At 55.1% G+C, this 18,125-nt stretch overlaps 3 protein-coding genes across 6 annotated transcripts in view; all 3 read left to right on the forward strand.

Annotated features, from left to right (window-relative positions):
* The first annotated feature begins 181 nt into the window (after nucleotides 1-181).
* LOC118168551 lies at nucleotides 182-5,585 on the forward strand. 4 transcript variants are annotated; one of them, XM_035329018.1, is made up of 6 exons: nucleotides 200-645; nucleotides 1,527-1,681; nucleotides 2,641-2,737; nucleotides 2,858-2,947; nucleotides 3,718-3,899; nucleotides 4,084-5,585. In XM_035329018.1, the coding sequence occupies exons 2-6, from the start codon at nucleotides 1,574-1,576 to the stop codon at nucleotides 4,906-4,908; spliced, it is 1,302 nt and encodes a 433-aa protein (XP_035184909.1). In that variant the 5' UTR covers nucleotides 200-645; nucleotides 1,527-1,573; the 3' UTR covers nucleotides 4,909-5,585. The 4 variants fall into 4 exon arrangements, with proteins under 4 accessions (XP_035184910.1, XP_035184909.1, XP_035184908.1 ...); XM_035329021.1 differs by having other exon boundaries at nucleotides 242-278; nucleotides 1,600-1,681; XM_035329019.1 differs by lacking the exon at nucleotides 1,527-1,681 and having other exon boundaries at nucleotides 182-279.
* Nucleotides 5,586-6,735: 1,150 nt separating this feature from the next.
* TNNI2 (troponin I2, fast skeletal type) lies at nucleotides 6,736-11,660 on the forward strand. Its single transcript, XM_035329030.1, has 8 exons — nucleotides 6,736-6,854; nucleotides 8,567-8,596; nucleotides 8,770-8,776; nucleotides 9,941-9,982; nucleotides 10,297-10,425; nucleotides 10,635-10,724; nucleotides 10,859-11,035; nucleotides 11,360-11,660. Exons 2-8 carry the CDS (start codon nucleotides 8,589-8,591, stop codon nucleotides 11,456-11,458), a joined length of 552 nt encoding a protein of 183 aa, XP_035184921.1. The 5' UTR covers nucleotides 6,736-6,854; nucleotides 8,567-8,588; the 3' UTR covers nucleotides 11,459-11,660.
* Nucleotides 11,661-12,634: 974 nt separating this feature from the next.
* Nucleotides 12,635-18,125, forward strand: part of LSP1 (lymphocyte specific protein 1) — a 39,872-nt gene continuing 34,381 nt past the window's right edge. Inside the window, exon 1 of the mRNA XM_035329027.1 lies at nucleotides 12,635-12,829. Within this exon, the coding sequence (XP_035184918.1) occupies nucleotides 12,750-12,829 (80 nt within the window). The 5' untranslated portion in view covers nucleotides 12,635-12,749. The remainder of the gene's footprint in view (nucleotides 12,830-18,125) is intronic.

Genomic DNA, 18,125 nt, shown 5'->3' on the forward strand with positions numbered 1-18,125 from the left:
GTGAGGGGAGAAATGACAGGGTTGTTTTGGGATGGCTATGACAAGTGGAGTGGGGCTTCTGCTGGGAAAACAGCATCAGCTGGCTGCCCTTAAGGAAATGGAGGAGGAAATCAGTCACCTGAGAAATGCTTGCAAAAGGACGCTGGGTGAATTAAACCCTCAACCTTAAACCAAGCTGGGAGGGGCTATGCAGAAGGGAGCGGCTCTGGGGGAGGTTTTGGGGTAACTGGGGACCCCAGGAGCGAGCACCCAGCTGGGCAGGCTCCGTGCTGCCCCAGGTGAGCCTCGGGGAGGTGTAGAGCCACCAGCTGAGGTGTTTGCTCAAGAGGGAAAGGTGACTGGGTGGGGATAGTATCCACCCAGCTCTGGCTTTTAATGCCCTGCCAGGGCTGCTTTCTAGCTCTGGTGTTGCTCTCCCTTCTCCTTGCATCCCCACCAGCACGTCCCCACGGCCTGTTGTCCCCCTGCCCGCCCTGTGTCTCCTGTCCAAGCGATGCTCCTTGGAGGGCTGAGCGTGGATATGAGCCTCAGGAGGAGGCTGCCCTGCTGGAAGGCGCAGTGGGGAGCGCTGTTGGGTGAGAGGGAAACCAGCCTCAGCTTGTGTCTGCGCTGGATTCCCGTGTCTGCATCTAGAGGGCAGGGCAGGTACGTGCTGGGATCTGGGTCTCTGTGTCATCTGCTCCCAGGCACTGCTCTGCCTCCTCACCAGGTCTCCTTCCTCTACAAACGAGCACGGGTGCGAGGCAGAAAGTCCTGGTCCTGCACTGCCGGGGCAAAGGGGGTTTTGCTGGTGGGTTTGGGGGAGGAAGGAAGAGATCCAAAGCCAGGAGGCTCTGCCTGTGGGGTGGCAGGTCGGGAGGCTGTGGACCCAAATTACAGAGGAAATACAATTAGTGATGAGGAGCCAATCACCCTGAGGGGTCAAACCTCGGGAGAGGTGTGGGATCTCCATCCCTGAGGATGTTCACACCTCAATGAGATGCTGCCCCTGGCTCTGAGCAGGACCTCGCTCCGGATCTAACCCCGCTGGTGGCCCTGCCCTGGGCTGGGGCTGCAGCAGGTGACCTCCAGGAATCCCTCCCGAGTGAATTCTTCCCTCGCTCAGTGACTTTATGATGACTTGTCCCTGTGCTTTAGGAAATCAGCCTGGAGAGCTGCACCAGGCGAATGCTGAGCATTATACATGCTTGTCACCATTTGTCTGCCGTGAGACAAAAATGATTATGGGCTGTCATCGTTCAGCCTGGCTATGTGCTGGCTGTCCTCCAGCCTCAGGTTTTTTTTTTTTTGGCTGGTCTCACAGTTTTTGAACACTGGAGACTATCTAAGCTTCTCTCACAAGGAGTAAGTGTGCCCATTTTATAACGATGCTAGTTAATGAATATTTATCTCACAATCCTATGGTGAAACTTTGCCACGCAAAGCATTCCTCTTCTAAAACTCCCGAGCTCCTGGATTTGCAGGGCCTTATGCAGGCTGTAGCTTTTTTTTTTTTTCTTTTACAGTACATTTTTATGTGGTTTCAGAGGGAAAGAAAGTTGATAAATAAATAAATAAAAATGCTGAGAGCGGGATGCTTCCCAAAACTACATCTCCCAGGCTGCCCCGCTGCTGCTGCTCCCTGGGGTCGGAGACGGGGGTCCTGGCCCCACAGGCACTGGCATTGTGCCCCTGCCCACGGTAAAGCCCCAGGGCTGGGTGTGGGGGGATGTTTTGGGGCAGGGTCCTGAGCCGTGTGCGGCTGCTGCTGTGGGGAAAGGGGATTGGGAAGAGCCGAGGGGCATGGGAAGGAGGGAGGAGCGGGGGTCTTTGTGCTGGACTGCGAGCGGGGGGAGCGGGCCTGCCGTGGGTGAGGCTGTTGTTTTTTTTGGAGGGGCAAGGAGCCCTTTCCCGACCCCCTTTACTTTTTCCCATCCTCTGCCCTTTCCCCCATCCCTTTCCCTTCCAGGTGCTTCTGATAGCTGGGTGCTGTGCTGCCGGCACCCTGTTGTGGCTTGTAGTTTGTGCCTTGAGGCGAGCAGGTATCTGAAGAAAGGGATGCATGGATCTGTGAGCCATAAAGGCTTTACGCCCAGATTCTGGGGGACGGCTAGCTTGGATTATGTGCAGAGGTTTCTCTAAGGTTGTACATTCAAGGGAATTACAAGACTGAGTGCCAGGACATCAAATATTTGTGTTAATAAAACTAACCTCTTTGGAGGTGCTGAATACTCACTGTTCTGCTGGCTTCTGTAAGCTGTCACATTCTCATCCTACTTACAGAAATACTTGCTTTTAAATTGCAGGTAATTAAGTTTTTTTTTTTTTTTTTTTTTTTTTTTTTTTTTTTTTTTAGTTTCCTATCCTCTGCCCATTTTCCTGTCCCTACTCCCACTCTTTTTCCCACTCTTACTGCCTGCTGCGGGGGCTCTGTTATCTGGGGCTGTTCCTGCCCCAGCCTGGGCTCAAGTTGCTCCTGGGTCGTTCATGGCATGGAGGTGTCCCCAAGAGCACCTCCACCACGGGATGACTCCATCCTGAACACCCCAGGGCTGATAATGGGGGTGCAGAGATCACCCCACTCCCCCCCAGCTCCCTCTATCTCAGCTTTGTAGGCAGACAGAAAGAAACCCAAACCTCCTGCTTCTCCATATTTCAGGCCTTGGCAGCATGGAGCCGCCGGAAAAGCAGCCCAAAGACTTTGTGGCTGTCGTGCTGGAGGGCAGAAAGTGCCCCCCGAAGAAGAAGGGTGTCACGGGTGAGTGGGTGCCTGCCTCTGGTGACTTCTTGCAGGCCAGCAGGGTGGGCATTGCTCAGCCGGGCACTCAGCTGGGCGTGGAGTTTGTCAGCAGTCTGTGCTCATCCCCTCCCTCCCCAGGCCGAATCATGGAGCACCTCCAGAGGACCTTGCAGAGGCCCATCTCCTGGCGGCTGTCTTCTCCCGTGGCTTTCCCGCAGTGCTGCACAGGTGGGTGAGGCTGCTGAGGGGCTTCACCACTGCTGGTTCTTCTAAAATGTGATTTCTTGGCTCTTGGGGAAAAATAAACAAACAACAACAAAACTACATGTAAAAAACAACAGTGGGGTTGAAATGGATAATTTCTAAAGGATCATAACTGATGTGGCCACTGGTTTGCAGGGCAGTTGCTAACCTTGGGGAGGGAAGTGCTTTGTGCTTTATTGCCTTTGTTTTTGATCTCAGTTGCCACTTCTCATTATGTTATTATTTTTACTCTAACAAAGTATTCTCTGTGCAGCCTCACTTTGGCATGGAGAGCCTGAAAACCATTTTGGGTGAGGAGGCATGCTGAAACCTTACTCATTTAATCAGACAGAGGTCTCTGTCTGCTCTCCAGACACGTCCTGGCTCCTGCTCTCGTCTCTAGCAGGGTCTGAGGTCACATAGACACATGGAGGACCGTGCCCAGGTGTCAGGTCACTGCAGTAATTCTACCCTGGGGCAGGCTTGGTGGGAATGCCAGATGGATCACCTCCTGGGTACATCAGTGCTGGTCCGAGGGGTTAGCTGTCGGCTTTTCCAAGGGCAGGGGCTAAGGCACCTTCTGCCAAAGTGCACGTGATGGCAGTGGGAAAAACTCCAGTGAGGAGTGAGCCCTGAGCTCAGGGCTCATCACCTTGGCTCTCGATGTGTCCTCTCCATCGCTGGAGGCAGGTTCAGAGGGCAGATGTTGCTGCTGCTCATGAAAGGCCTTGTGTTGACTTGTTCTGTTCCTCCAGGCTCTTGTCCAAACCTGATGACGAGTAGCAGTGAGGCACGAGGAGAGAAGCCCGGGGAGGTGGTGTCTGCAGCCCCGCAACCTGTCAGGACATCCCGGTCACCCCGCTGGTCACCGTCAGCAGGAAGGGATGGCCCCAACAGCACAGCACGCTGGGGCTGGCGGAGTGGTCTGGGGGTCCAGGTGGGTACCTGCCACACACCTGTACCTCTGTGCGGGGAATGGGCTGGGTGTTTGGGTACTGGGGATGTGCAAGGCCCTCAGGGGCTCTAGTTATCTGTGGGTGGGTTGGGGTCCCAATGCCTGCTTGCTTGAGCAGCTGAGAGCTGAGTTTCTGCACTCTCACTGGTCCTTCCCTGTCCTGCAGGTGGAGGAGGCTGACAGCAGAGGACCAGCCCGCAGTGTGGGCTCCCTGGTGCTGGCATCCCTTCCTTGTGCCCTCAGACACAGTCCCTCCCCTCCTTCTCTCCTGCCTTGTCCATCACCCTCCCCTTCTGAGGCCAAGCTTGCCAGCCACTTCCCCTTCTTCTCCATCCCTCTGCCCTGCACTGGCCGCAAGAAACCTCACAGAGAGAGCTGGAAGAAGAAGAACCCTCATCCTGAAGAGCACCCCGGTCCTAACCCAGAGGAGCCTGCTTGTTTCTCCTTCGCAGGACCTGTCATCGCCCGGATAACTGACTGCATCTACCTGGGGAACCTCAACGCCGCCTACAGCGGGCGGGTGCTGTGCACGAATGGTATCGACAGCATCATCGACGTGAGCTCCCTGCCCAGGGACCACAGCCTGAGCATCATCCCCTGCACCTGCGGCCGGGCAGGCTTCAGGCACAGCTGGCCGCGGCTCAGGGTTGACATCAGGGCCTCCCTGCACAGGGGTCATCATGATATAGGGCAGCCCTGCTTCCTGGACATCAACGAGTGCATCGAAGCCTCAATGGAGAAAGGGAAGCGTGTCCTCGTCCACTGCAGGGATGGTTACTCTTTAGGTCCTACGTGTGTCATCCAGTACCTGATGGTCAAGCACAGCATGGGACTGCTGGCAGCCTATGGGTTTGTGAGGGCACGGTACCCGCTGAACATCCAGGAGTGCCATCAGGACCTGCTGGTGGCTTTGGAGATGTCCCTGCAGCCTGGCACTGCCAGCTTGGCATGCCTGAAGCACTCCTTGTCAAGGAAGATGGCATGGAGCTAAATGGGACATGGTGGCTGTGGCCAGCAGCCCCAAAGAAGAAGAGCCAAAAGGAAGATAACCTGAACCCCATCTCCTGGGGAAAGAGAAAACCGTAGCTGTGGGGTGTGTAGGACAGTGCTGGCACAGGATGCAAAGGTGATGGCTTTGCTTTGCAGCAGCTCCTAGAGGCTGGTGCTGGCAGACAGAGCTTGGGGAGTTCCTGGGGACACAGCGGAGGGAGAGGGGATGTCCTGGGCAGGGTGGGAGCTGTGTGTCTTGGTCTGATGTAATCTGGGGAAAAAGCAGTCAGCCACCCCATTCCTCGGTCATCCTGCTGAGCTTTTACTATGAACACTACTGCTGTTGGGCTGCTAGGTGTATCTTATGTTTTATTATTTTTTTTTTTCCCCTGACAATATCATCCTTGGAAACAAGGCCTAATGTCAGCTGGTTTCATGCCGGACAAGTCATTGCATGGTCACTGCCCACTTGATGCTGCCAGGGTGCTGAAGAGGAAACAATGCAGCTCCTTGGGCCTGGGGACTTCTTGAACCCATCACCCTCTGGTTTTGATCTCTCCTCCAAGAGCTGCTGTCTGGTGGGCCAGCAGGGGCCAGGATGGGTGTAGTTCTGTGGGGAGCTGAAGAAAATGGCTGTGGACACTTTGGAAAGAGTAATAAAGAGTTGGTTTAACTTCAGGGTGTGAGAAAAATAATTCTCTACTGCCAAAACACAACTTAGCTTTTCACAAGGGTCATGCGTGGCTCTCCTGGAGTGAGTGTGAAGGAAAAGTGAAGTGGCTAAGCTGTGCCTCGCTGGGTGGCCTCTGCTGCTGCCTGTCTGGGGTGGCTGCTCTCTGTTTCCGAATGCACTGACTATAGTCTCTGTTTGTTATTTTTCTGAGAAGATGGCTTTAGCTGGGCTGAACAGACACCCTAGGAGGGCTTGCTAGTATCTCCCAGCTACAGGCCAGCACCAAGTGACACCAAGACTCCTGCCATGGCAGGGCTGTGATGATTTCACTACCTGAGCTATCTAGCTCTTGACATTTGAGGGCCTAATCCTGAGCAGGCCCAGCCTTGCCCACACAGGACCCCGAAGCTAGACCCCAACCCCATCTCATGAACTTGGTCTTCTTTGGCAGCATCTGCAGCACTGCTCGCGTGATGCTACAGGAAGGCTGCAGCAGCAGATTTGCTGCTATTTGTACGATGTCTGAGAGGAAAACTTGTCCTGACCGCGTCTGAATCAGCTCAAAATCCCTTGGCTGACAGGGGAGGGAGCGCCTGGTCTGTGGGAGGAGGGCAGGAGCTGTTTAGGCTCTTGTCTCCATGGGATCCCCTGCACACACACACTACATGTGCTCTGGATGGGGCTGGTGAATATTTCCAGTGCCATTTCCATCTGCCTCTTGCTTGGGATGTGGGTGTGGGGTGCCCCTCAGCAGACTTGGGGTTGCCTTTCTTGCTGGTAGCGTGAGGCTGCTCCCCACATGCTGCATGCAGCAGATTTTGGGTTTTGTTTTTAAATAAATATATAATTGTGCTCAAATATTTCACACGAGGAGGAGCTGCAAATATTTCCCAGTGTGGTAACTGAGGCTAAAAGAAGATGCCAGTGCTGGATGGCTCCCTCAGGGATGGCTCTTCCATATGCTGCTGGAGGTTGTTTTTTTTTGGGGGGGGGATGCATAATCAGCAGCCTCCTTCCAGCGGCGTTCCCCAAGGGCAGGCAGAGCTGCTCCTCTCCCGTGGGGCTGCCTCGCCTGCCCCAGCCAAGGGAGGTGCACCAGGGACTCTTGCACATCATTGGTCTGAGAAGGTCTCCATGCCCTTAAAGAGAAGGTGGATTTTCTGCTGAGCTACCCGAGAAGCCCTTTTATACCTCCTTACTCAGCCAGCTGCTTCGGCTCGCCAGTCAGTCCTGGCCGGCCAGCGGGGCTCTCTGTCTTTCTCCTGCGGATTTGGGTGAGCTGCTTTGCATGTCTCTTACTGACCGGCTTGCTCTTCAGGGGGTGACGGGGAAGCAGGTTTGCTCACCTGAGTTTTGGGGAGGTGAAGGCCAGGTGGGGTGACCTGCTGGGGCGATCAGGGGTGCTGAAAAAGCCATGTCTGTCCTCTGCCTGTTGGAGAGGGTCTGGCATCAGGGAACCTCCCTCTGTCTTTACCAGCTGACTTTTCTTTTTGCTTTCATCCTCACTTGGTTTTGCTTTCTGCCCTAAGCCCCCTAACGCTGTTGTCCCTGGGACCACAGGAAAAAGCATCCTCAGCTGCGGCACCCTGCAACAATCCCCACTCACACCCCTCCGCTCCGTGCAGCCCTTTTCTCCCCCCAAATCACCCTTGCTACCGGGAGACCCCCAAAACAAGGACTGTCATCCAGACTGGCAGCACCATGGGGGTGATTTCAGCCCAGCCTGGCATTGCCTCCTCCTGTCCTTGGTGCTCGCTGCGCGGGGTACAGGAACGCTGGCAAAAATAGCTCCTGCTCCTCATCCACCTGCGGTGGTGGCTGTCGCCCTGTGTCGCCCCGACCTCCCCGAGTCACGGGGCCTGGCACTGGGGCCAGGCTGCTGTCTGAGGAGACAGCTGCAGCTCCTTGTGCAGCTCCCCGGCCATTTTTAGAAGCACTTTTCTCCCCCCCCACACACCCCTTCCCAGTAATGTGATGGGCCCGCACATTTTCCAGGATAAAGTTTCCTGGGGGAGCTTGGCCCTGCAGCCTGTACCTCCTCCCTCGGGCACCGACCCCATTAACGCTTCACCTTCCAGGCCTGCAGATTGCAGAGTTTTGGGGAATTGTCTCCTCTGCAAGGGAGCAGCTTCATTTGGGCTTGGCCAGTGCTCCTGTGTCCTTCCATCGGCAGACGCAAGCAGGAAATATTGCTCTGATAGAAATGTGCAATTGCATTTATGGGGAGAAAAACTATAGCACAACATTCAAAGGTGCTTTTCCCTCTCTTCCCTAAGATGCTGTGTTGTGCCTGTAAAGTTTCCACTTACAGAAAATGCAAAAAGTCATCTGATGAAGCCGTTCATACCTTCACCAGCTCAGCAAGAGCCCTCAGCCCTGTGTCCCATTATCTGTGCATGTTCCATTACCCGATGCATACGTGCGCTGGCAGCAGCATCCTCCTACATTCTGGTCACCTGTGGCTGCTGCCTGGCTCCATTCCCAGTGCCCAAAGCCTTCATGGTCTTTGTTGTATGACTCCTCTCTGAAGCACGGCAGTGCTGTTTTCCCCATTTGTAGACAGGGAGGCTGAAGCTCAAAGTATTTGCATTTAGTTTCCTACAGCCCTATGTGATGAGAAGTGTATGGCAGAGTCAAGTGGCAGACATAAAATAGTTTTTCCCCCCTCTTCCTTCATTCCATAAAGTGGCATCTTGGGGGCCAAGGAAGAATCACCCCTGCAGGGCTCACTGTCACAATCTCTTTTTCTGGCCTGGCACCGTTTGTCCCAGTACAAATGTGGCTGTGAGCTGGCCTGTGCTTGCCTCTCATCTACAAACCTCAGCCTAGTTCCCCATGAGACGGGAATTTGGAGAAGTTGGGACATGCGAGCAAACCCCTTCCTCTTTTTCTTTCTTTGTCTCGGGTGATCTTGCTTTGTTTCTCGACCCAAGAAAGCCAACACCAGCATGAATAATTGTAAATTATTTTTTGGTTTTCGTTGCAGGCTCATAACCATCTAAAGCAAGATGTCTGAGTAAGTTCCCATTTTCTCTCTCTACTATGTCGCTGGCCTTTGAACACTTTCGTCCAGCTGCCAGCTTTCTACACTTGTTAAGATTCCTCTGCTCGTTTCCAATTGGAATGCTAACTGCCTTTTCTCCCCTTTCTCTTCCTCCCCCTCCTTGTCTGCCTGCCCTACCTGACCAGTGAAGAGGTAAGTGCATCCTGCTGGAGCTTTGCCTTCAGCGCTGCTCACCCCTGCAGTCCTCACCTCGCAGCTCCTCGGTTGGGAAGGCGGCTGCACCTCCTCCACCAGCAGGAGGGTGCCGAGGGGACACTGGGGCAGGGATGACCTTGAAGTCCGGGGTTGGCCATGGCAAAGCAGGGCAAGGGCTTTGTCACAGCAGAAGGAGGGGTTCCTGCACCAGGCTGCCTCCAAGTCAGCACTAGAGCCCAAACTCCCCTCAGGTCGGTGCAGGAGCATGGCAATGAGGACCAGGTGCTGGGTCAGCCAGCATGGCTCCATAGCTCCTCTGAGCAAGCTGCTCCATCCTCCACCTCCCCACACATCCAAAACAGCACGAGGCAGAGCTTGTCTTCACCTAGAGAAGAGGACTTCAGGGCAGCACACAAACCCTGTACCACAGTGCTGATGTCCAGCAGGTGCTCTGATTGCCCCCTAAGCCCAGTGGGAAGGCCGGGAAGGCACCCTTTGCTAAGGTAGCACTTTTCAGATGGAATATAAGCCCCAGGCTTGGAGTCCTCAAGGGCTCTGATCTCCTGTGGCCCATGCCCAGAACCTTATGAGCAAGATCCCACTGGTCAGTGGTGTGTTGCATCTCTGCGCTGGACGCCTTTTGCTTCTGTCAGGAGGACCTTAGCACCATCTGTACATGCAAAACCTGTCAGATTTGGTTACATTTTGCTCTGTAGATCCTTATCCACTTCCTCCTGTACGTAGCAGACTGACACCCAAGTGCCGCTTCCTACTCACCCACAACTGCATGTCGGATGCAGGGTGTGTTTCCCCTGCCCCGGCTGCACTCAGGCTCGCTCTCCTCTGGCTGAAGGGCTGAGGACACAGCTGCAGTGCCGTGGTGGACCGAGGCTGTGGTTTCTCCTCTGAGCAGGAAACCTGCTGATGCTGATCTAGTGCACTGTGTGTGCAGAAAGGCAGGAGAGCTCTCCCAGGCTCGCCAAATCATGAGGGTATCACACAGCTGAGAGAGCACTGTATTTCTTATCTGGCATCGCAGGGAAGATGAAGCTGGTTTGGGGACCAAATGTGTGTCAAGTTGTGGGGTTGTATGGGGAAAGGAAACAGGTGGGGGAATGTACACACCGTAACCTGTTTTTCTATTATTTTTCCCTCCTGCAGAAAAAGAGGAGGGCAGCCACTGCCCGGCGGCAGCACCTGAAGGTAGGTGACACTGCTGGGCTGGGTGAGCTCTGTCCCAGCCGTCCCATCTCCTACCCTGAGCCAGCTCCCCTTGGCACTCTCCTGCCTGGGAAAGACCACGATGCACAACGTGGGGGTCCCCTGTGCACTTTTCTGCCCCTTAACAGGGAGCTTTCTGCACAGTGGGACACTGGTGCTGGGGGAGGCTGGAGCCAGCATCCCTCTGAGCTTCTCAGCAGTCCCCCTAAATCCCCACTGCATGGAGATGCAGGTGGTTTGGCCACGGGGAGCTCCCTTTTGCCCCTACCCCATGCTGACCTCCTGCTGCTTTGCAGAGTGCTATGCTCCAGCTCGCTGCCACCGAAATAGAAAAAGAAGCAGCTGCTAAGGAAGTGGAAAAGCAAAACTACCTGGCAGAGCATTGCCCTCCTCTGTCCCTCCCAGGATCCATGCAGGAACTTCAGGTAAACACCTCTTTCACCCTTACGCCCTGCAGGCCACCCTTCACCATCTGGGATCAGATGGTCTTGAATGACGGCCTGGTCCTCCTCCAGCCTTCCGGATTTTCGGAGGCAGAGGGGTCTTTCAGAGACAGAGGAGAAGGAAGAGGTCTGGGGAGAGGAACCACCTGCATGTCCTAGTACTCAACATCTCTCTCTGTTTTTCCTCCCAGGAGCTGTGCAAAAAGCTGCATGCCAAGATAGAGTCAGTGGATGAGGAAAGGTACGACACAGAGGTGAAGCTACAGAAGACTAACAAGGAGGTGAGCATCCCCCAGGGCCATCCCACAGCTGCCTCAGCAGAGCCTCCGGCTTATCCTTTGTTCCTCCCCATGCATCTTGCTGGTGTGTGAAACTAACACCGGGCTGTCTCTGCCCCTTCTTCTCCTCTCCACAGCTGGAGGACCTGAGCCAGAAGCTGTTCGACCTGAGGGGCAAGTTCAAGAGGCCACCCCTGCGTCGGGTGCGCATGTCGGCAGACGCCATGCTGCGCGCCCTGCTGGGCTCCAAGCACAAGGTCTGCATGGACCTCCGGGCCAACCTCAAGCAAGTCAAGAAGGAGGACACGGAGAAGGTACCACTTCCCTCTCCCACACGGGCATCAGGCCCTGATTTTGGGGACTGACACCTCCCTGTTTGATAGACAAGGTGGGGGGTGAGGGTCATTCCTGTTCCATAATTCCTCCTCCAGCTCACAGTGTCAAAAATGTGGCATGCGGCCCCGAAAGATGTACAGGGGTGGAATTGGGCTCCTCTAGCTGACATGGGGCTGTCCAGGGGAGATGAAATGTTAGAGCATCTGTGGTGAGGTTTCCATGGCCAGAGGGGTGAAGGGGCTGTGCTGGGGTGGGTTTTCACCCCACGGAGCCATCCTACCATGTGCCCATCCCTCTTGCAGGAGAAGGACCTCCGCGATGTGGGCGACTGGAGGAAGAACATCGAGGAGAAGTCTGGCATGGAGGGCAGGAAGAAGATGTTCGAGGCCGGAGAGTCCTAAGCACTGCTCTCGCCACACCTGCCGTTCCCATCCTCCTCCATCCCCTCCTGACATGGCCGTGGCCATGGCCACCTTCCCCTACCCCTGGCCCCAACACGTCCTCGCCACGCATCGAGCCCACCGGCCAGTTGCTGTTTCCCTGTTTTTGTGCAGAGCTGCAGTCTGGAAGCAGCGGTGTAAATAAAGCTTTGGTGGGAGAGGGGGATGTCGCCTGCCGTGCTAGGGATGGGGAGGCCCCGTGCTGTGGTGATGGTGGGACCACCTGGGGATGCTCATCTCCAGCAGGAGGCTGCCTTGGCCTGGCGTGCTCAGTGGGCAGCAGCACAGGATGCTCCCCTGCTGCCCTCCTTTTGGCCTCCATCTCGTGGTGACGGGGTAGGAAGGGACATTTCCTCTCTCCTAAGCTCTGTCCGCTGACCCACGGCCTGCCCCATCACAGGAGCTGTGTGCCTGGGCACTGCATGGGTTGGCAGAGGAGAGGGCTGGAGATTTTGGGGTGGTGAGGAACCATCTGCCAGAGGAAGGAAGCGGGTGAGGCTACGGTATGATGCCATCGCCTACTCTACCTCCTGCTTCTGCTTCTTCCCCAGCGGGAACCAAGTGGGGGCCAGGAGGTGGTGGTCCCATTCTGGGCGCTTCTTGGTGGCCTCTTGGTGGCTCTGGTCAGTCCTTGCACAGGTGTTCATGCCCGTGGTGCTGTGCTGTGGCTCCTCTCCGTGTGGGGTAATGGCAGGAGCTCTCAGCCCAGGCACGGGGGGTGTGCAGCCTGCGTTGGTGGTGCAAAGCAGCCATCCCCAGGGCTGCAGGGCCCAGGAGGGGCTGCAGACGCTCAGCACCCGGAGAGAAGCAGGCTGTTGCTGTGAGAGGTGTGAAATCCAGACCTCCTCATGCTGTGGTGATGGTGCCCCATGCACCACAGGGCGCTGCGGTTCAGGGCTGCAGGATGTCCCCATATGAGCCATGCCAGCACCAGGGGTGGCCCTGGGGAGCAGTGGGTTGCCCTTTTCTCTGCTGGAGGGGGATGTTCATGCTCCTTCCTTTCCCTTCAGTTTTTCTTAGCACTTCCCTCTTTCGAGGCTGCCGACAGAGGTGAAACCTTAAAATAATCTGAACTTCTTTTTTAAAAAAAATAATAATTTGCCTTCTCCCATCCCCCCTAAACCCACAAAGTTTCCGGCACAGCTCACTTCTGCCCAGTGCAGGAAGAGTGAAGCGGTGGCGGCAGCACCCTCGCGCGCCGTCCCCCCAGCCCCGAGCTGTCCCCGGGGACACTGTGCAGGCTGAGAGGGAAATGTCGGACTCAGAGGAGTGCCACCAGGGTGCAGGAGGAGAGGACCAAGTGGGAGATGAATCCCACCAGGAGAGCGAGAGGTGAAGCCTGGGGACTGGGGAGCCCAGCGGTAATGAATCTGGGAGGATGGGGAGCTGGGGGGGAGGTGCTGGGGGGAAAGGAGGGTCATGGGGCCAGTATGAAGAGGATCCGTGGGACATGAAGATGATCAGATGCCCTGGCAGGGTTTTGGTGATGCCCTCCATCTAGGGAGAGACTTAGATATCCTAAAGGTCCCATCTCCTTTCAACTTCAAAGCCTCTGGGGGGTGGTTGATCCAGCAGGGAACCTGGACTCCAGCCCCTTGCAAGCTCAGCGAGGGGTCTGGCTCCAAGACCTGGGCCTGCCGTGGTGCTCCGCAGTTGAAATCAGCCCTGTCTTTAAGGTGAATTGGGGCAGACGTTGCTGCAGGATGTGTCCTCTCTGTGAGTGCACGGGGGGGTGACTTTGGTGGGAAGGAGATGGGAGGCAGGAGGGATGCTCAGACTCCTTTTGCTCTCACCTGCTGCCTTTGCCACGGCTTAGAGGACCATGCTCAGGATCTGTGACACTGGGAGCTAACGTGGCTGTGGGATGGGGCTGGGAGGTGGTGCTGCCTTGGCGGTCTGATTTCTTTTTATGTCTACTACCCCTCTAAAATGAATTAACCTGGACATTTTTCGGCCGGACTTCTGTCAGCTTACACAGCTCCCCGTTCCTTCAGTCTGCTTTGTTGCTTTACCAACAGATTGTAAAATTCGTACTCTGGTCACTCCACAGCAGGCAGCTTTCCATAGGGGTTAAGGGGAAAAAGACCAGCAGCAGCGACCAAACTGCAGCTGTCTGCAATAGGGGGAGGCAGAGATAACCTTGGCCGAGGAATCCCACAGAAGTATTCAGATTTGGATGCAGCCAGGTTCAGGCTGAGCATCCCTGGAGCTTGGGGGTTGCCTGATTTTCTCCTCCAGCTTCAAAGCTCACATTAGCATTTCTCTGCAAGGCTGCTGAAAGACAGCACACTTCATGTTGAGAGAAAAAAACCACCCCCGAGTGACAAGGAGAGGGGAAAGGTGTGTCATCTCCTATCACTAACAGCTGCACTGAGTGTTTGGGCTGACACCTGACAGCAATTAGCCCTGGCTGAAGGCTTGACTTGAAGCTTCAAAAAGGTGCTGCAGCCTCAGTGCATGGCTGCCTGCAGAAACAAAGGGGAAAGCTTTGTTGCTGGGGGTTGCTGAGGTGTAATTCCAAGCAGTGCTTGTTTGCCTTGCAGGGGAAGGAGCCCTTTTGGGGTGGCCGAGCCCCTTCACTTCTTGCAGTGGGTGCAGATATATTGGCTTAGCCAGGGTCATGCAGCAGGAGTCCCTGGTGGGGCAGCACTAGGTGTTTCCTTTCTCTGTTTCCTCCTGGAGCTTCAGGTAAACAAGATATGAAGGCACCTGTTTTATAGCATTGAAACTCTCTTTGAAACTTGCTGATAAAGTGTGTACATGGATGTTGGTTAAAGCTGGTGCTGCCCTTTCCCTTCAGAAGAATTTTAATGAAATATTAAATGGATGGAAAGAAGTAAAGAATAAAAGTAGTTTGTCTGTTTGTTTTTAAAAAGAAGAGAATCACTTTTCCTCCTGATTTGTGTAATGATTTCATGTGCAGCTCTGAACTCCTTCTTTTGCTTGCACTATTTACATGTTTGCCAAGCTCTCACAATTTCCACCCCCCAAATGGAGGAAGGAAGTGTGTGTTTGCTGCCTGGGGCTACCTCTCCTCCGCCTGTGGTTAGCCTAGCTCTCTGTTCTCCTCACCTCAGGCAGGAGCTCTTATCAAGGCCACCAGTGTGTGGATGGGTGGATGGAGCCAGAGCAGTGCTCTGAAAGCAGCATGAGGAGTGCTGGAGGTGGGAGCAGTGGGATGGAGCTGCCAGGGAAGCCAATCCCAAGGCTTTCTGGTGTCAATGTATGCATACATTGGAGATATAGGGGAGGAAAAAAGAAGCTGGGTTTGCTTAATGAGCCTTGAAATCTGTCCAGTGTATGTACGGGGGGAATTTACGGTAGGGAAGGTTTACACTTGTGTAACTGTTGAGGCAGTCCCAGCCTGGATGCAGCTTACCCCTTGTCCCTGTGTGACTGGAGGCATGCTGGCAGAACCTTGCTTGTGCTGGTGTAACACCACCAAAAACCAGCTGGAGTTGCACTTTTCCACTGCCCTTGCTCTCAGGAAGGCTCGGGGCTGTGATCCCGACACGAAGCCTGCCCTGCAGGACACAGCCACCTGAGCGTGGCTCACAAACGAGGCTCAGCTGTGGAGCAAGGGGCTCTGTGATGAGAAGCCAGCTTCTCCTGAGTCCCCTGCCACCTCCCCTGTGGGGCTGCCCTCCCAGGAGCTGCAGGAAGCCCTCAGCAGCCCTTGTATGGTCAGCACCAAGGGAAGGGCTCCACCGTGCCAGCAAGCCCTGGGCTTTGCTTGGCCTCATCTGTCCCCAGCTGTCTCAAATTCTCCAGATCCTTAGAGGAGTCTCGAGGGTCCCTGCAAAGATGAGTCTTGTTGCTAAGTATACCCGTGGCTGGAAGGAGGTTGGCTGGGAAAGCTGATATGGGGAGAGCCCTCGGCACATGGGATTCCTTGGGGGAGGGATGGCTGGGCCCCATTTGGGGTGACCGCTCTGAGTTTGACCAAGCTGGGAGCACTGGAGCGAAGAGGAGTAGGGGAACACACAGGGGAGGGCCAGCAGACTCCAGCTGGAAGATCTAATGAAGCTGGACAGTACTGCAGCATTTCCATATTAGATGTAGGTGCTCTGGCAGGGGCATAAGAGATGAAGAGCTGCCTCTAAATATAGGGATGTATCAGGTGCCTTTGCTGCCCCTTTCTCCTTGCAGGAAACCCTGGCTTGTCCTGCCTATTTTGCAGTGTAAAGCTAGGGGTTTGGGTGTGTGGGTGTTAATAGGGGATTGCCCGGGAGCTTTTTTTTAACCACTGAAGGATGTGCTAGCCAGAGGGTTAGCTGAGCATGGGCTGCCAAAAAAAAAAAAAAAAAAAAAAAAGGAGTGTATTTTAAAACATTTTAAAAACACTTGGGGTGAAATCTGGCTCTGAAGCTTGTGGGATTCCCTTCTATGTGGGTTCTGGAGACAGCTTGCTGTGGGGCTGGGTGTCCTGGGGCCAGTCCAGGAGGTTTTGCCAGCACCCCTACTGCTGGCTGGTGCTGGAGCCCATGCCATGGGGGGCACCTGACCCTTCCAGCATCCCATGGCTGCACCCCAGGAGCGGGTGAGCTCTGCTTGGCCTTTGTCCAGCATCACTGAAGCATGTCCCTCCGTGCCATGAGCAGCACCAGGAGTCTGGGCTGAGCTTTGGCCTCCCGTGGCCGTGGCTGAAGTTTCTGCTCCCTTAACCCAAGTCTGACATGCTCCTCCCAGGACTGAGGCTTTGGACCCCCTGGGGAGGTGTTTTGGCGTCTTTTGAAGGATGCCATTTGTTTGGGAAGGGAAAGAGGTGCCTTAACCACAGGATTTGCCTTCTGTTGGGAGCCAGCTACAGGTAGTTTCTTGTCGGACCCATGTGACACCTGCCAGGCCTTGAGCAGGTGTTTTACACAGCCCGAGGTATCTCCGATGGCACTGCACATATGTTTAGGCACCTGAATTGCTGAGTTCCCAAATCACCTAGCGAGCATGGACCACTGCTGAGATCTGGGCTGAGGTTTAGCAGGTATCCCTGCCCTCAGGCTACCTGGGTGTTCCGAGGAGGCTCAGGGGTTAACCGGCTCTGCTTGGCGCCCGTGTGTGCTTTCCTTGCCATGTATCCCTCCTAACATGCACCAGATGTGCGAGGCAGCTGCCGGAGTGCCTTAATCCCAGGTTTCGGCACTCGGGGCTGCCTTTCTCACGGGCAGGTCCACAGCAGGGTCTCTGGGGGCTCGCAGTGCACGGGCAGGGTGGCTGGCAGCACCCATCCTCATCCCCTGCCGGGCTGAGCATCTTCTGCTGCCAGCTGCTTGCAGTCACCTGTGGGGTGTGCTGCTGGCGGGGAGGCAGGGCTGGTGCTGACGGTGCAATATTGGGTTGTACGGGACGGGCAGCGGAGTCTGGAGATGGAGCTACATGGATTTGCCCTGCGGCAGAGGAGCTTCACACCAGCCCTGTGTCTGAGAGCTGTCCAGGGACTATGTGGGCAGAGAAACACGTGAATTTATTAACGAACCCAAAGGGAACCCCGTTCAGGGACTGGTGACCCACTGGCACCGGGGGGCTGAAAGCTTGCAGCCACCTGGGAGCACCAGGTCTGAGATGTGCAAGGCTTGGTTCACTTGGAGCTGGATTTATTTGGATTTCTCTTGTTATTGCATGGAAATACAGGCCTGATGGTTAGCGTGCATCAGCACCACCCCACTGTCGCGGTTAAGCTTTGCCAGTTTGCATCAGCTGGAAGTCTTCGGTTCTTTCCCTTACAAGCTCATTTTGCAAACGAACCCCTTGCTAGGGATTTTTTCTGCATTACCAAGCAGCCCCTCTCCCAGCCCTAGGTATCTGTTGCTTGCTGCTGCTAAATAGACACTGTGTGCAATTTGTTTTATCAAGCTCCTGCCAGAAAGGGTGGAAAATATGATCTCTCCTTTGGTGCATGCGCATGCATGTGCTTTTTTCTGCTGCAAAAGCAGTTTCCTTTCCAGCGAAAGGTTGCTCCGGAGCCATTAACATTGACAAACCCTGAGCTATTGACACAGCCCAAGCAACCACAACTGCCATCCATTTGTGAAGGGCAAAGTTCCCCCCACAATAAAATCGGAAGCAATAATTGAACCGGCTGCTGGAAGGGTTTCAAAGCAGGCGCCTCCTTGCAGTTGCCACTTACCTTCCGTAAGGCAGCTGACAGCAGTGGGCTGACAGCAGTCGAGGTCATCCTGTACACAGCTTCAGCTTGTGCTTGCCCCCGATCCATCCATCTTAAATGGCAGAAAGGCTCCTTTCAGCTCCGTATGAGGTCTGACTCTGCAGAATTAATCACCATTTTCCCGCTTGGTGGAGGCACGTGCTGGCCTTCAGGCTTTTTGGATGCACCCCAGCACTTTCCCCTGCCCCTCCATGGTGGCTCCCATCTTCTTGCCTGGCCCCAGCAGGTGAGGCATGGATGGATGCTGGCTTTCTGTGAGCTGGGGTTAGCTGTCTTCCCATGAGTCTTGGAAGTGGGAATTGCAAGATGATGCTTGGGGCTCCCTTCCTATCCCTTAGCCCACCCTAGCCCTAGCAGAACCAGCCTGGCAGCGTCAGGCAGGGGTTAGTGGCTGCTAGAAGTGCCTGAGTTGCACAGGGCAGTGCCACACCATGGGAGAGTCGCTTGGCCACCTCTGCTCTTAAT

The sequence above is a fragment of the Oxyura jamaicensis genome, chromosome 5, assembly GCF_011077185.1.
Source record: "Oxyura jamaicensis isolate SHBP4307 breed ruddy duck chromosome 5, BPBGC_Ojam_1.0, whole genome shotgun sequence".
NCBI classification, from domain to species: domain Eukaryota; kingdom Metazoa; phylum Chordata; class Aves; order Anseriformes; family Anatidae; genus Oxyura; species Oxyura jamaicensis.

Coding starts and splice junctions, on each gene's coding strand:
- LOC118168551 (XM_035329017.1), top strand. CDS start 494: ATGCTCCTTGGAGGGCTGAGCGTGGATATGAGCCTCAGGAGGAGGCTG. Junction 2,738..2,857: donor GAAGAAGAAGGGTGTCACGG/GTGAGTGGGTGC, acceptor CTCCCTCCCCAG/GCCGAATCATGGAGCACCTC. Junction 3,900..4,083: donor GGAGTGGTCTGGGGGTCCAG/GTGGGTACCTGC, acceptor CCTGTCCTGCAG/GTGGAGGAGGCTGACAGCAG.
- TNNI2 (XM_035329030.1), top strand. Junction 10,426..10,634: donor GATCCATGCAGGAACTTCAG/GTAAACACCTCT, acceptor TTTTCCTCCCAG/GAGCTGTGCAAAAAGCTGCA. Junction 10,725..10,858: donor TACAGAAGACTAACAAGGAG/GTGAGCATCCCC, acceptor TCCTCTCCACAG/CTGGAGGACCTGAGCCAGAA.